The sequence below is a fragment of the Pezoporus flaviventris genome, unplaced genomic scaffold, assembly GCF_033815535.1.
Source record: "Pezoporus flaviventris isolate CSIRO_AGI_PZ_B2104156 unplaced genomic scaffold, CSIRO_AGI_Pfla_v1 ptg000029l, whole genome shotgun sequence".
Taxonomy (NCBI): Eukaryota; Metazoa; Chordata; class Aves; order Psittaciformes; family Psittacidae; genus Pezoporus; species Pezoporus flaviventris.
The window spans coordinates 1121219-1137500 of NW_026892577.1; the positions used below are offsets into that span (position 1 = coordinate 1121219).

A 16282-nucleotide genomic window follows, 5' to 3' on the forward strand; every position below is an offset into this window, starting at 1 on the left:
GCTGTGATTAGATAAAGGGGAGTCACCTGCTCTGGCATCAGAATGCTTTGAATTAACTCCGTATCAAACTGAGAATGGAGACAGCCAAGTGAAAACTCACCCAAAAAGTGCCTTAACTTTATTAAAGCAGTTACTGCTAGGTCTGGAAAATAAACACTCAATTACTCATAGGCTCCACAAATCCCTGCTCAGAAGAATTCACATCAGAAACAACTCCATGTCATTAGAAACACTGAATAACACAGGGATCAAAGGCACTGCCAATACAATTATATTATACGGGAGGATAAGAGGGCGGCCTAGACAACTAACTGTGAGTAATTAGGTTGTACTGCAGGCTTGAGTTTAAATACTGCCATCCACCATGTGAATGCTGCAGGTCTCATTTAACTGGGTCACCAAAAACTTTGGCAAAAGCCCACTGACTTAAGGCTAGGCAGTGCCATTTGTTTGCCTAACTTTAGGCTATGAGATGTGAACACTGGGAAGCGTAAGCAAAGCCACACAGGTAAGGGCAGGAATCTGGACCAGCAGATGGAACAGGTAAGGATTGTGCTCCTTGGCTTTTAGGACCCCTCTGCCACCCAGATGATGGGTATCTGCCTTGATAACTGCATCCCCCTCAAGCCCCAGGGTCCTGACAACCATTCCACATAGTAATTTAAAGTAAATACCTTTCAGTAGGTAATCCTGCCGCAGCGGTTTCTTGCAGTTCAGTGAAGTCAAGGTTCTTAGGCTCAGTCAAGGCAAGCGGGGATAGCTTTCTTGTGCCATCCTGAAGTGAGCTTTCGTCCTCTGGATTCATCCTGCTCGGCTGATTTTCAGCATCAGTGAGATCTGTGCGTGCAGAACCCTCGCTCTGCTCCATCACAGGAGTGGCTGGGGAGTGATTTTTGTGCAGGTCTGTGTCCTGCTCCTCAGTGCTCGTGTTTATGGCCAAGTCACCTTCACCAGTGACTAACATCCTTGCAGTACCTGTTTCAGGGATGTCTCCAGTTTTTATGTCACCTGCCTTTGTTGTGCTTAGCACCGTGTCACTGTTCTCTTTCACACCTCCCTCAGTTATATCGCTAGGTTCTACTGTAGAGTCAGTTTGCAAGCAATCATCCTGGCTTACTTCGGTTTTTAAGTAATCTATTAACCCATGCACAGTCCCTTTCTCTTCTTGCTGTGCATCTTGTGGATTTTCCAACGTTTCCAAGCATTTCCTATTCACTGGATCATCCTGTATCCCCTGCACGTCATTGTGAGACTTACTATCATGCATGAAACTGCTGTGAACGTGGGTCTCCTGATTTCCCCCAGGTGATGCATTCAAATTGCCTGGCAATTTGTCGTGATTGTAAGAGCCTCCCGGGACAAGTGTTGAAGCTGCCATATCAGGGATGCTCTTGGCAACATCCGCATCACCGTACTCGCTTTGCTCCTGCTCGTTTGCCTTAGGATCCTGGCACTGTTCAGTAGGAAGATTTACATCCTCTTCAGATGAAACTGGTTCTGTGTTACGCTCGGTAATAAAGTTATTTCCCTCTGCGGTAGCAGCATCTTTTAAGTCCCTCTTCTGTGCATCGCCTGCCGAGGTGGCAGCTCCAGCGGGTTGTTGCTTACTGTCAGACCATGCAAGGAAGTTCTCAGCTGCTGCCCTACCACATGAAGCTGGTCCTTGCTTCTTTATCCCTAAGCTTATTAGCGATTCGGGATCAGCGCCACTCGCACACTCGCCTTCCTCTCCTTCCATCTCGCCGCTCGCTGGACACTCAGTGGCTCGCTCTGGCTTTCGCTGATGTTGCAGAGGGCATTCAGCAGGTGTGCTGCCATCCAACGCAGGGACCACTTCTAAACACCTACGGGGCTGCTTGTTTTCCTCAGCATCCTGCAGACTTGCCGTAGGCAGCTCTGCCGCTGCGTTTCCTTGTTGCAGAGATTTCCCTTTGCCAGCTCTGCAGGAAGCCTCAGGAGCTAAAGGCAGCTCTTGCCCCTCTGCTTCTGAGGTGCCCTCGGGAGCTCGTTCGCCCACCTTGATTGATCCTGAACGGTTCTCAGCACCGCACACTCCTCCTGTATCCGTGGCCACTGGCCTCTGCTTGAAGCCTGCATGGTTTTCAGGCAGCCGTTGGGGTAACTCAGCACTCAGCGTGCTGTGCACGGTGCTTTTAAATATCTGGCTGATGTGCTGCCTAAAGTCTGGGAAGCTGGAGCCGATGTCCAGAGAGCTGCAAGTCAGAGCCTCATGCTCCCTTCCAGAGCTCCCTGCAGCCTGCTCGCAAGCGCTGAGCTCTGCCCCAGTTATGTTATTATTCTCCTTTGAAAGCTCTTCCATTTCTTCTGAATTCCCAGGTTTCTCTAAGATCTCACCGTGCTTGTCATCTGCCCCCATACTGGATGCAATTTCCTCATTACGGCTTTCTTGTGATGATGAAAGGCTCAGCAGCTTCCCTTCTAGAGCGGGGAGTGCGCGCAGAGACTCTGCTGAACTGTCACTTTGCTGTGCTTTGAAGTTTACCTCGCTTTTTGTTTGGGGGGATTTAATTGCAGAGATTTCTTTCTTCAGCTTCTCAGAATTGAACTGCGATAAGTTTGCAGTCCTCTGCCCCACATTTACAGTCTCTGGCAGGGCTGAACTCCTGTCTCCATCGCCCTGAAAACCTCGGTCTGGAACATCTATTTCATTCACACACCTACCCCCTTCAGAGCTGTCTGGATTTGCTGTGCCTACACTAGGTGAGGGACCTACATGCACAGACACCTGAGAACCTGCATCAATCTCTAGATCAGAGTTCCCTTCTAAGGCATTTTGGCATGCTACAACTTCCAGCTCATTATTCAGTGCTCCCCCCCCGATACCACTGGCTGTATGGTTTCCAGGTTGCTGGCCAGGATGGCCGAGTGCAGAGAGGGCTATAAAATCTGCTTGACAAGAACCAGGCTCCTCTGCTGTGTTTTGAAGGCAGCTGGGTTTATACAACTTATCAGTGGGAATTGCTTCCCTGTGTGCCTGCAATGGTGAAGGACATCCCTTTTCCCCTGGTCTTTTATCACCCTTCACATTGCTTGTTGCTGTGGCAGCAGCACTTTCCTCCATGTTTCCATCACTCTGGATGACTCCCCCATCACCAGTAAGAGTCTTTTTGAGGTTCTTTGCCATTGATGGCATTTTCCCTTGAGTTTCTGTATGAGATATTTGAGGATCATTTTTCCCGGGATTATCAGAAGTATGCGCTGGTTCCATACCGCTTGGCAAAGCCTGTGACGTGTTAGTGGCACTTGCTGAATTCCCTGTCCCTGGAAGAGCCTTTATAGCAGCAGCAGCAGCGTGGCTTTCACCACTATTATCCTCTATCCTGCCTGGCTGTTCACTCTTGTCAGATCCTTTAGCAGACGTATCGCTCTGACATGCTGCTTCATGCTGACTAGCTGAGATCAAAGAATGATTACCCTGCTCGGGCTCGTTGGAGTTGTGCTGACTGCAGCAGTTTTCTCCTGCCTTGAGATCAGTTTTGCTTTGCTCATTGCAATCTTGCAAATTAATCATGGCCACACCAGAAATGCTTTGCCCGTGTTCACACATCTCCGACACCGCAGCGCTGCTGTTACCCTTGTCCCTGTCTGTCGCCGTGTCCGGAGTCGCTGGATCTAGCACAGGAGATTCTTTATTAAGGTTGTTTGAAACATCTAGAGGTGTTTCTGGTGTGCTGCTGTGATTATTAAGTTCTAATGGCAATTCAGGGTTTACTGCCCTTTCTTTGTGTTCCTGATCACCTGCTCTTGTGACAGTTGTCAGACTGCTTTGGTGCTGCTGTTGTTCGAGTCCTGGGCTTGAAATCCAGGCACTGTCCTCAGCAGCAGGCACTGACCTCTCCATTTGGTCTGCATGGGGAAGAGCGCTTGGAACATCTGTGTTTTCCTGCAGTTCTCCAACACTGCACTCCAAGGTCTCCAAAGAGCCACATGTGCCACCCTCTGAGGGACAGTAGTTATCACTGACACGGCTGTCACCCCCTTCCTCCATGTGAGGAGTTAGTCCTGAAGTGCCAACATCAGCTTGGGTGGCTTCTGAACAAGCCACTTGCTCCAGCTGAGCTGGCACCAGCACATCCGACTTGCATTTCCCTTTCAGTGCCAAATCTTTGTCCTCCACGAAGCCTTCCCCCACAGCCTGGTGCTTCTCTTGTTGAATACCCTCATTTTCATCACCACCCACAGCACCGCGCTGTGCAGCTGCAGGTCCCTGCTCTGAATCACTGCAAGGCACTGCCGTGATGGGACTGTAGTGCTCTTTGCTGTCTGAAACCCATGAGCTCTCCTTGCCTTGTAGAGCCATGCGGTCCACAGGCCCTGCCAACTCATTTAAGCCCTGGAGCTCGGGTTTGGATTTGGAGTCAGATTCCAACACAGTTTCTCCAGCAAGAGCCTTTTCCCAGGGCTCATCCTGCTTACCCTGCTTAATACGATTGTTCTCAGAGCGGAGGGGCAGTGAACTGCATGCACTGGCTAAACAAACTGTGTCAGTCCCGTTACAGCCTGGCTGGCCCGAAGTTTTGTCTTCTGCCTCAGTGTTAAAGCAATCAAACCCCAGTGGGCATTCCTGCCTTGGAAACTGTGGGGAAGTCCCAGGCTTCTTCTCCGGGCCTGTGGCATCTGTTTTCCCTTTACTCATTTGCTGTTCAGGTTCACAACCAAGAGACTGTGAATTGTCATTGGGTGATTTAAAGCCTAAAGTCAGAGGCTTTGCCACAGCTTCTTCCCCTGGGTCACCTGTTGAAGTCTTCTCACAAAGACCCAGTACTTGAGGATTGTGTCCCAGCAGGGTATTTTCCATGTCCTGGTGGTGGCTACTAACAGGGTTCAACAGTTGCCTTTGTGCCCCACTCGACCCCTCAGGTAATACATTGCTCTCTGTCACGTCTGTTGTGATTTCATCTCTTTCTCCTGTTACACTCGCCTTGCTTTCCTTTTGATGCAGCTCTGTGGATCTGCTCAAAGAAGCGCTTAATGCATATTCTGCCCGCAGTAACCTGTTATCTACCAGGGAATTTTCCGCAGCAGGCTTGATAACAAGTTCTGGTTCAGAAAGAGCAGTGCTTTCTCTAGACACAGCCTCAGCTTTTATAATTTCATTGCTGCTGGCTTCATCTTTTGGGCTTTCAGTTGTGACGGCTGAGTTTTGTTCTCCCTCTCGCTGAAATGATAAAGGCAGAATGGAACACTCGGCACTGACAAGCTCGTCCTTCTTTTGAAGCTCTCTTTGACAAGTGGGTTTGTTTTTGTCAGAGGCTGTTTTCACCACTTTGCTCCTCACTGCATCTTGAGAGCCATTTCCAGGCACATATTCCCTCGAAGGCTCTTCAGGCTTTGGTACCAGGAAGACAGGGTTAGGAGGCACCATGAAAGCACAGGCTTCTGATTGCTCCCCTTTGCTTGCAGACAGAGCTGGATTTGCCTCATTCTCCTTAGCTGTGGTTTCAACCCCTATCTGTAGATTACAGACTTCACTGATGCCGGTGAAGCCTTGAGCATTCACAATTGCTCCACATTTTTCACTGTCTGAGCCTCCTGTTGCTGGATAATTTAGGATTAAGGTTTCTTCTTTCATTAGCAGACCCTCCCCACCATCTGGGTTCTGTCTACCTTGCTGCATCACAGCCTGCTGCTGACCTGCTTCCAAACCTCCTCGCTCCTGCTTGGCCTCCTGAGCAGGGATATAATCCCCTGCTTCTGTACCCTGGGGGCATGTGCTGACATGTGGGTCCCTCCTGCCACCCAGCTGCTCGCTCTGCCAGAGCCCTCTTAATTCACTCAGACTCATTTGTGAGGCTCCTTGCATTGCTGTGATTACTGCAGGAGGGCTGGACCCCAGGCTTGGCTTGCTGGGGTCATTCTCACTATTTTCCATACAAGCGGCAGCAATAGTGTCACATTTAGGGCCTCTGTCCATGGATTTGGAAGTTGTTATCCCCTCTTCTTTGTCATTGACTTGACCTGGTGACAGCAGGGCTTCATTGCAGGTTGAGGTTGGTAAAGTATTGCTGCTTGTAAGATGTGTTGTGGCACGTTCTTCAGCACCTGCGAAAGGCACTGAGACAGGCAGACTTCTCTCCCTTGCTCCTGCAGCCTGCTTTAAGCACTGAGAGTCTGTTTGTCCTCCTTGCTCTTGCGAGGCAGTGTTCTCTCCCGTCACCTCTGAAGACACCATGCTTGAATTTGGGTGGGTTAGGTCTTCAGCACTGTAGCTACTGATGCCTTTGTTGCTGATGCTGCCAACAATGGAAATGTTTGTTTCATGTGAATAAAGGAGCAAAGACTATGAAGCAAAGAGTAAGAACAATCTGTGCCACTGATGTTTCAAAGCCATGCAGTACATGCGCTGAGAAGCTGATAATCTGCTTGCAGGAGCTAAACCATCAGACACACATTACAGTGATTTAAATGCTCATACACTGAAAAATATGTCTCAAATCCACGATGCTCATGGCATGCATGTCAACCATCCCAAACTCTTAGTTAAGTGAAGGGAGAGGGGACACACACCTAACAGAGTAAGGGGACTACATGGAAAAAAGGCTGGAAAAAACACCAGTACCTCAACGAAAGGTTTATATATTCTGCCTCTATGAAACTGCCTTATGCAAAGCTGAAGGCCGTACAACCCACAGTAACTGCTGCAATTGGGCTCTACTTTTATTGTGTAGCAGATTAGGGCCCATCTGCTGAATGTTTTCTCCAACTAATGAGCACAGTTGAGGTCAAAGTTCTCACCCTGCCAACTGAAGACGTTGCCATACAATGACACACACCCTATGAGGTCATTTTATTGCAGGGTTTGATTGCAGTGCATATAAGCTATAGCGTATATAGCTATTTGTATGATCTCCTTCTCCACCCCATTAAAGATAAGAGAGGGAAAAAACGGCAGCAGAGATGATGGGGGTGCACTAACTGCAAGAAGGAGAAGTTATGTTAATGTTTTCCACGTGCACTGTATGGACACCAAGGTTTGGAGGTGATGAAACGGGTTACCCTTGTTCTCTGCCTCACCTCCCCTGGGAAGCCTGGGCATGTTTTCACCACCTTAGCGAACATGGAGTGAAATATCAACTCAAAACTGGTGTAGAATTGCACCTAGGAGCACGGAGCATCATTTACTTGAGGTAATAAATCTCTCCCACATACACCCAACAACCAACCAAAGCAAGACACACAGACAAGAGACTGCCAAATGCCTGGAGGTCAGTGGGATGGCAGCACACTCTAGCTCCATAGCTGCACAGGGAGAGGTGGTTCATCATCATCATCATCATCATCATCATCATCATCATCATCATCATCATCGGAGCTTAGCCACAGCTTAGCAGGAACAGCCTGTGTTGCAGATACACAAAGTACCCTACAAACTGGAGCTATCAAAGATGCTTAAAACCCCTTCTGGAAGCATAGAGTGGGTTTTAAGTCATCTCCAGAAATCTGGGAAGCCTTTCTCTGCCCAAGTTTTACACACAAAGTACTTGCTGGAGGTGAAGTGAGTTAGTGACCGGCTCTCATGTCCCTGCAGTTCGGTGTTTAACCCTTCAGTGACCGTTGAGGCAGCACCAGAGCCCCTTGCTCTGGCGCTCTGCTACAGCACACAAAATACACTTCCAGGAGGGTCAGAACCCCTCTTTATATTGAGGACTGCCCAGAGCAATGAACAATTTCTTTATGAATGTAAAATAGACCTTGAATCTATCTTAGATCCTAAAACCCTTCTGCAGAGTCACTGCAGTGGAAAATAAACTCATCTTTAAAGAGCTATTGAAATTTGCCTATGTTAAGGATAAGCCTCAAATCTAAGGTAAAATGTCTAAATCATACAATTCATACTGTAAGTTTTCCATATTATAAGTATTTGTATCTCAGGGGAGACCTTAGAGCAGCTCCAGTGCCTAAAGGGGCTGCAGGAAACCTGAAGGGGGGCTTTGGACAAGGGCCTGTAGGGACAGGCCAAGGGGAATGGCTTTAACCTGGCAGAGGGGAGACTGAGATGAGCTCTTAGGCAGAAGCTCTTCCCTGTGAGGGTGCTGAGGCGCTGGCACAGGGTGCCCAGAGAAGCTGTGGCTGCCCCATCCCTGGCAGTGTTCAAGGCCAGGTTGGACACAGGGGCTTGGAGCAAGCTGCTCTAGTGGAAGATGTCCCTGCCCGTGGCAGGGGTTGGAGCTGGATGAGCTTTAAGGTCCCCTGTCTAATGCCATTCTGGTAGCAACAATGTGAAGAGTCATAGTAGTAAACCTGTGATTTAGCAGGTTCAAGTGCTGGTGACAATCCTAGGAACTATTCAGCATTATGGATCGACTGAGTATTTTTTTCTGGAGCTGGATAATGCTGAAATCTGATTCATTTTACTCAGGAGTCGATGAAGGAATTGGGACAACTTTGTAATGAATATATGCTGAATAGAATGAAAGTGACAGTGCTGTGACAGCAGCTTAAGATATCACTTTCAGAATGAAGTAGTACATATTCATCATCCGCGCTACTGGAGCTTGCTTCAATGTTTTATTCAGGACAGAGTATAGAATTGAAAGATTTGAGTTTTCATTCATAATAAGATACGTCCAGACTGACCTGTTTGGATATCTCCTTCTGATGTAGGTAACAAGGAAAACTACACAAAGGACATAGCCTGATTTTCCTTTCCATTTTCTGTAATCTCGCTTTTCTGTCTCAAGACACTGCTGGGGTTAGACCAACATCTGTTGGGAATGGCTTAAGCACATTGATCCTGCTTTAGGGCAGAAGGATGGAGTAGATGACCTCCCAAGGTCACACTGAGTCCCATTATCGTCCACTGTTTTCTAAAGGGAATAAAACTACAGGGAAATGACACCACATGCTGGAAATAATTCCCCTGAGGAAATCCCAATCTACATGAAAATATAGCAGCAATCAATAGTTACCTGCAGGGAGCATATATTTTCAGACAACCCATTCAATACAAGCAATATAAAGCTGTGACCCTAAAAGTTCTGCTTCTCTAAACACAGGACAATAAAACGTGTTCTGCTTTGTGGTTACTTGATCCTTTTTGTTTGCAATCTGAGTAAGTCTGAGATTATTGAGGGGAAAATTCATTCTTATTTAAAACAAACCATGCAAACAGCAAAGCATGAAAGAACATCAGAGTTTCTCATAACTCATGTGCAGAAGGAGGGCAGAAAGAGTCATTTTGCCAGGAATAATTACTGCTCATAGGTGATGATATGTTTAAAACAAAAGAAAAAGCAGACACACAAAGACCTACGTGCACGTGTAACTGAGATATGCAGGTGTCCCACTGCTCCCAAGTGTCATCAAAGGGAACTTTTCCCTTGTCCTAGAGCTTAAGCATACAATTAAGCATTTGCAGGTTCAAGGCCCTAGCCATATGAATGCTAGCCTTCCACTTACAACATCAAATAACAATAGTTAAAGCCTAATATGCCTAAACATTTGCTTTGAATGAATAATTACTGAGAAATTGCTCCTGCAGCAGCACATTGCAAATGTTATAATGAGTTTTTAATACCCGTCCTTAACCTCTTCCACCTTCACAACATACTGTGGCAAGTCTGAATTAACCTCCAACAGTTTAAGAGTACTGCCCAGTCACTAAGGTGTTTATTAGGACAGCGCTGCCTGGTTTGTGTTTAGGGTGTGAAGCTGTAAAGGATGTTAAGAAATCGATGACTTAAATAGATCTTAACTGATTAAGAGCAATACCCAATCTACCAGCCAGTAACACTTGGAATCACATTGCTCTGTTTTGCAACCCACAACAAAAACTAAGGGGACAAAAGACAAAAGCAGCAGAAGGCAGCAAAGCTGTCTGGCATTTGCTGTCTGAGGGGGGCTGTGGAGGGGTAGGGATGCTCAAATACATTACATCTATTTGATAAACAACGAGAAATGTTGATCTAGCAACAAAAAATCATAGATAATTCAGATTTTCCCTTTCTTATGCCTTTGCTCCCCTCTAAACCACGCAGCAGTTGTTGAAAGGACAGGCAGCCTTTCAACCCAGTCACACTTGGGAGGGAAAAACACCAAGTGCTGAAGCCTGTGAAACCCAGAGGTCACATACGGTTGCCATCCACACTGATGTAACTCAGAGCCTGAGCGATTGTATTCCCAGGAGTGTTAAGAGCCTGAAATCTGAGGATGAATTTAGAAAGCACTAAAGGGCACCAATGCACAGGCAGCTCTGCGGCCATGGCACATGTACAGCTGCTTCTCAAGTGCTCCTGCTCTGCTTCCCCCGACACACGAGAGATCAGCGCCCACATTTGGAGTTTACACACTGTGCTAGAGGGCTTGAGTTAAAGAACCCTGCGTTTCAATCCGTCCCTAAGAGGTACTGCAAGTTAATGAGGAGCATGGAAATCACTTCCACATTCCCTTTAATAATAATAAGGAAGAAGTCAAGAGTTTCAGAGGCAGAGCAAGTCGCTATTTGAACTCTTCAGTGTAAACAGCCACATGAGAAATCCATCACGGCCAAAGGGCTGCTAACAGCAGCCAGCTTCCCCCACCCTCCCCGTACATCTAAGCTTTCAGGAAAAAGTGAAGCAGGAATAATGATCCCTATGATCCCCCTGGGAACTGCCCTTCCCTTCCCTCCCTACCCCCCCCAGCCACTTTTCACCTCCTTGTTCCATCCCAAATGCAGGGCCTGCAGTATTTTAAGCATCCCAACTGAATGATTCTAACGCTAAGAAAGCCAGGCTGAACTACTGCTGCAGCGAGCAAACAGGGGCCCACCATAGGATCGTAGAATGGTCTGGGTTGGAAAGGACCTTAACATCATCTAGTTCCAACCCCCCCAGCCACTAATCTTCAGTTCCAGTTCCACAGCCGGCTCCTGGTCTCCATCTAAGATATCCGGACAGTCAGCAGGAAGCATGGCACTCAATGGATGGTCCTGCAGGATGCAGTGGTTCTGTGAGTCCCACAGGATCTAAGCACAGCATTCCGGATGGGAGAGCAGCCAAATCCATCCAAGAACAGTGCTTATTCCCTGGACTACTTTTATCCTGCTTCTTCCTAAACCTGCTGGAAAGGCCTCTCTGGGGTGGAGTTGTCCAGCTATGGATTCCCCAGTTTTCCTCTATGTGCCCCAGGATAAGGGATGGTGACGTCCCATGCAGATGCCATGCACAGCCTGAGCCTTGCTGACTATTCTACTTCTTCAGCACTTTGTTTCATATGAGAAGTTGCCAGGTAGATAACTGTTGATGGTGTTGCTTATCAGCCTGAAGGACTAATGAGGTAAGAACAGGTAAAAAAATGGACTGAAACAGAGTGTTTTAAAATAAAAATGACAGATATTTTAAATTCTAAATCATAAGAACTTAAAAGTGACTGAAACAATTGCTGGGAATCTGTGGAGGGTGGAAAAAAAGCCACCCAGAAGACCGGAAGAAAGCAATCATGGTAGTTTTCCACACAGAGATAGTCCATCCTAATGACGGGTCATAGGCTCCTAAGACTGTAAGAGTTCACGTCAGGGTGGAAAAGGCACAATTCAGAGCAGCATAAGGGAGGGAGTTAAAAATAAACAGCCTGGAATGGGAAACTTCAAAGATTTTCCGTTTATTGTCTTTGTTTCTATTTTGGCAGGACATAAGATAGAAGCCACCCAAAGCAGATGTGTGCCAGCAGTTTCAGGAGTAAGGCTACATAAAGAGTAATTGCCTGAGCTCCTGTCCATCTAATATGCTTCCTGGAACAGGAATCTGATGGATCTCTTCGAGCTGACTCACCCATGTAACATTCCTCTCACGCAAGTCATGGTTTTGCATGGGGAAGTGTGAAGTTCTTTTAGCCAGCTACAACACGAGACTAAAGGTTCTCGGTACTCACGCTTTGAAAAGGAATAAAAAAATGCCATTTTTGAGCAATGCATTAAAAATAAAAGACAAATTAGTTATAGAACATTATAGTGTCACAGAACCCCAGACTGGTTTGTGTTGGAAGGGCCCTCAAAGCTCATCCAGTTCCAACTCCTGCCACAGGCAGGGACACCTTCCACTAGAGCAGCTTGCTCCAAGCCCCTGTGTCCAACCTGCCCTTGAACACTGCCAGGGATGGGGCAGCCACAGCTTCTCTGGGCACCCTGTGCCAGCGCCTCAGCACCTTCACAGGGAAGAGCTTCTGCCTAAGAGCTCATCTCAGCCACCCCTCTGGCAGGTTAAAGCCATTCCCCTTGGCCTGTCCCTACAGGCCCCTGTCCCAAGCCCCTCTCCAGGTTTCCTGCAGCCCCTTCAGGCACTGGAGCTGCTCTCAGGTCTCCCCTTCAGGAGCCTTCTCTTCTCCAGGCTGCCCCAGCCCAGCTCTCTCAGCCTGGCTCCAGAGCAGAGCTGCTCCAGCCCTTGTAGCATCTCCACGGCCTCCTCTGGCCTCGCTCCAACAGCTCCATGTCTAAAAATGACTGTGCTAATGTAACGAATGCACAAATGCTAAAGCAAGACTGCACTTGCTGTAGCCAAACCACAGATACTCAAACCCCAAGATAAGAGACCCCACCCCACAGTCTCTGTTACTACCCTGACCCATTCTAACATCCGTCTGGGCAGTGTAATGTGCTGGGTGGGTGACAGATGCACTCAGTCCCATTGTTTCAAACCACATCAATGTGCAAGTACTTCTTCAGTCAACACAGTCTTCCAAAAGGCCCCATGCAAGTATTGCTGATGCTGATGGAAACCATCACACCCCACACCTCAGCTCCAGCATCTGTTATCTTTCTGTTCGTGCTTACTGCTCCTACACCTGCTTATAGCTGGATCCTGGACTCGTGCCTCTACTAAACTCCAGACCCCCAGAGAGAAAGTTATCTGGCCCAGTTCCTTCTCAGACAGCATCTGGCTTCAGATCAGACTCTATTAACCAGTTATCTCTACCATCACTGCAGCAGGAAGAAGAGAGATACTTGCTACTTGGAGATTAAGGAATAACTGTTTTGGAAAGCTGTTGTTCTGAGCCCTCCATTATGCTAAATTACACACTATTCCTTTATGAGGAATAGCTGGTTTTGGAAAAGAATATCATGGAATCAATAATTTGAGGGTTAAATTCTGCTGCACCAAAGTCACCAAACAAACAAAAGAAGGGATCTTGCTTGTAAGTTTAGTACACGTTATAAGTTTAGTACACATTTAGAGGATTTCTGTGTTCTCAAAGGGGACTCCACCAGAGGACAGGCTATTCCTTGTTGTGTTAAGAGCCATCGTGTGGTCTTCAGCCAAGACCTTGTAGTTCTGTTTCTCACAGTGGCCATTTTCGCTGGCCCCCAGGATGAAGATACAAAGGTCCACCCATACAAAGACACAAGGCAGATGAGCAGTTCTACAAGTCTCAAGTCAAATATTCGGGTGATGAGGCTCTGAGACGTTTGCCATCTCCTTCTAGTACTGACAGTGATACAGGTCTGTCTGTGGGCTGCATTAAATGGTTACCCATATCTGAGTAACTAGAGAAGCGTGAAGCTGACACCTTCTCCTTCACACCACCAGAAAACCCAGCAGTTTTCATCCTTCTTCTTTCCTAGCTGTGCCTGCACACACATCTCATCAAGGACTGTTTTCACCAGATGGCTGGGTGAGAGCAACAGAGTCCTGCTGCATGGATGAACACAGCTTCATTCCTGGCTGCCTGATACCATTTTGACACCTATTTCTTTCTTGGAGGCAGTAGAGGAAGGGTGACCAGTTGCTGACTGGGGTAAACCAAACTGCTCTTCCCAAACTTCCCTCCTTGATGTTATATGTTTTGAACTTTAGAAATGAACCAAATATTATAGGAGTGATGCAGAGCTATTTCCTCAGGCTCTGAGGCTGGTCCCTGCTGGTTTTGTATACCTGAGTTCCTTACGTTTCCACAGATGAGTGGAGAAGGAATGTCAGAAGGTTTAAGTCCCTGCATGCATCTTGCTGCTTTCTGGCAACATCTTAGCATCTCTTACTCTTACTACACAGTGCCCATCGTGTCCCTACCAGTCTTCTGGTAGCAGTTAGAAAGGTCTTTATGGGCATCTATTGGAGAAAGTTGTGTATAGATCTTCCTTGAAATACAGACAAGCAAGTAACTGTACAGAGATGCTTCCTGAGAAATGGGGAAAAAACACACAATTTCAGCCCCCAGAGGTGAGTTCTGCTGTTTCATTCACAGGACAGGAGGCAGGTCCCAACAGATGGCATGAACACTGCGTTAGGTGGATGCTGGAACTAATGCTGTCAGTGAGAGGATGTATGGGTGTTGCAGTTCTAAGAACACAGTTTAATACCTGTCATTTTGTAGCTTCACAAACAACTCTAATTTGCAGGAATGTTACTCATGATAGGCCCACTATACAATTCAGCCATTAATAATAGTCATTATTTTACCCCTTCCCATTATATAACCTGCATACTGAGAAGAATAGCAGAAAATGACTATTTTACTGTCACAAATCAGAATGCATCACATTTGAAGTAGCTTACAAGAAATGTATATTTTCTTCAGCTAGGACAGCATGGTTATGCACCATTACACACCCATACAATAGTTTATGCCCAATACCATTGAGAGAAACTAGAAACTGGAGGATACATCTAGCATTTATCAACTGAATTAAGGGAGGGAAGGCAATACTAGAAGGGACCCACGATGATCCAACTGCCTGACCGTGTCAAGGCTACCAAAAGCCTAACCATGCTTTTAAGGGCATTGTTCAAATGTCTCTTTAAATACCGGCAGGCTTGGAGCATGGACCACCTCTCTAGGAAGCCTATTCCAGCAGTCAACCACCTTCTTGGTAAAGACATTCTTAATCGTCATAATTTCTTATAAAAAAGGTGGTAGAAGAGTTTATTGCCTGGGATAGCATTAACTTACAAGCATTTGAAGTATTTTTCTTAGCTACCATTTTTCTGGTTGTTCAGTTATCAAGTTTACATCTTTCAGGGGCAGTGGCAACCAGAAATGGTACCCAGGAAGCAGGAAAAGGCCCAGATCACACATACTCCACTTGAAAAGGATTCAGCAAATCCTTCTGCAGTGAAGTCTCCAATCTGACAGAAACCTGTGAAAACAGCCTAAAAATCCTATATATTTATCAGCAAGTTACCGCTATTCCTTCTAAGTTGTGTTTATTATTTAATCCCAGGTAACACTCATTATCTGGAACGTATTCACCCTTCTGTTAAAATCATGCTAGAATTAGACAATCCACTTGCAGCAGATGGAAACCCAGGTAGCATGGAAAAATCCAAGCATTCAAGTATTAATGCTTCAGAGAAAATACTCCCTTTGGGATGTTTAATACAATCCAGATCATGTTACCTTCTGCCGTCCTTAACAGCACTGAAGAATAACTTAACTCTGAAAGTAGTCCCATGTATTTAATCGGGTGAATTTTAAGGCATTTTAAGGAGTGCAATGCTAATAAACATTAGCTGGGTTGGTACCTTTTGGTAGGTTGGTTATACAGAGCTGAGCATGCATTTCACAGCGGTTACAATTACACCTTACTTCACAATTATATATGACTACATAAGACTCTCCAGTGTTTGTCTCAGAGGAGAGTTTATTAGTGTGAGCAGAGGCATAGAAAGCTTAGGTCAAGGGTTACTACAACAGCTGGAGCCTTGTTTATAGATACACAGTTAAGGCAAGGAAGTGGGTTTAGTAACCAGTAAGCAGTCTTGTTTTGTCAGGTTATTTTGAAGGCTGTGACGCCACCATCCATCAGGATGATAGAGCTTGAAAATCACCTACACAAGAACAGAACAGAACAAACAGCCCCCAGCCATCAACAGCAGCAGTGCTTCAATTCTATTCACAGGGTGAAACTTCTTGTCTTACCTTGTAGGCCTTGGAATTGATGGAGATACGCTCTCAGCCAGCTGCACAGCAGCTGGAAGATCTGAGGTGTCCTGACCTCCAGGTCTTTCAGGGCTCTTTTCCTGAGGGCTCCTTTTTAAACCATGTCCATTCCCAGGAGGCTGGCCTAGTTCTGAGTCTTGTGGAGCACCCTAGGATGAGAAAAAGAACAATTTAAACAGCTACTGCTGGTTTGGAGAGTACAAAAGTGTTTGTTCTGCCCATTGATGGACAACCTCTGGGGAAGTTTTCATTACTTTGATGGAACTTGCAGGTTCCAAAGCCAAGCCGTTTTTTTACTGAATGACAGAAAAACAGAAGGAAGTGGTTGAGCCAAAAATAAGCACTAGGAAAAGAAGAAGGAGAGAAGAATGCAACAATTGTTCTGAAGCAGCCAGCGCCTTTACTGACC

The 16282-nt window shown here is 46.5% G+C and overlaps 1 protein-coding gene across 8 annotated transcripts in view; it reads right to left on the reverse strand.

The window, feature by feature from the left end:
• The window catches only part of TACC2 (transforming acidic coiled-coil containing protein 2), a 127719-nt gene that overhangs the window by 98762 nt on the left and 12675 nt on the right, over window positions 1-16282 (reverse strand). For all 8 annotated transcript variants that reach the window (XM_061458580.1, XM_061458585.1, XM_061458582.1 and 5 more), the window contains exons 2-3: window positions 15853-16022; window positions 675-6254 (exon numbers count right to left, since the gene is read on the reverse strand). In XM_061458580.1, the coding sequence (XP_061314564.1) occupies window positions 675-6254; window positions 15853-16022 (5750 nt within the window). The remainder of the gene's footprint in view (window positions 1-674; window positions 6255-15852; window positions 16023-16282) is intronic.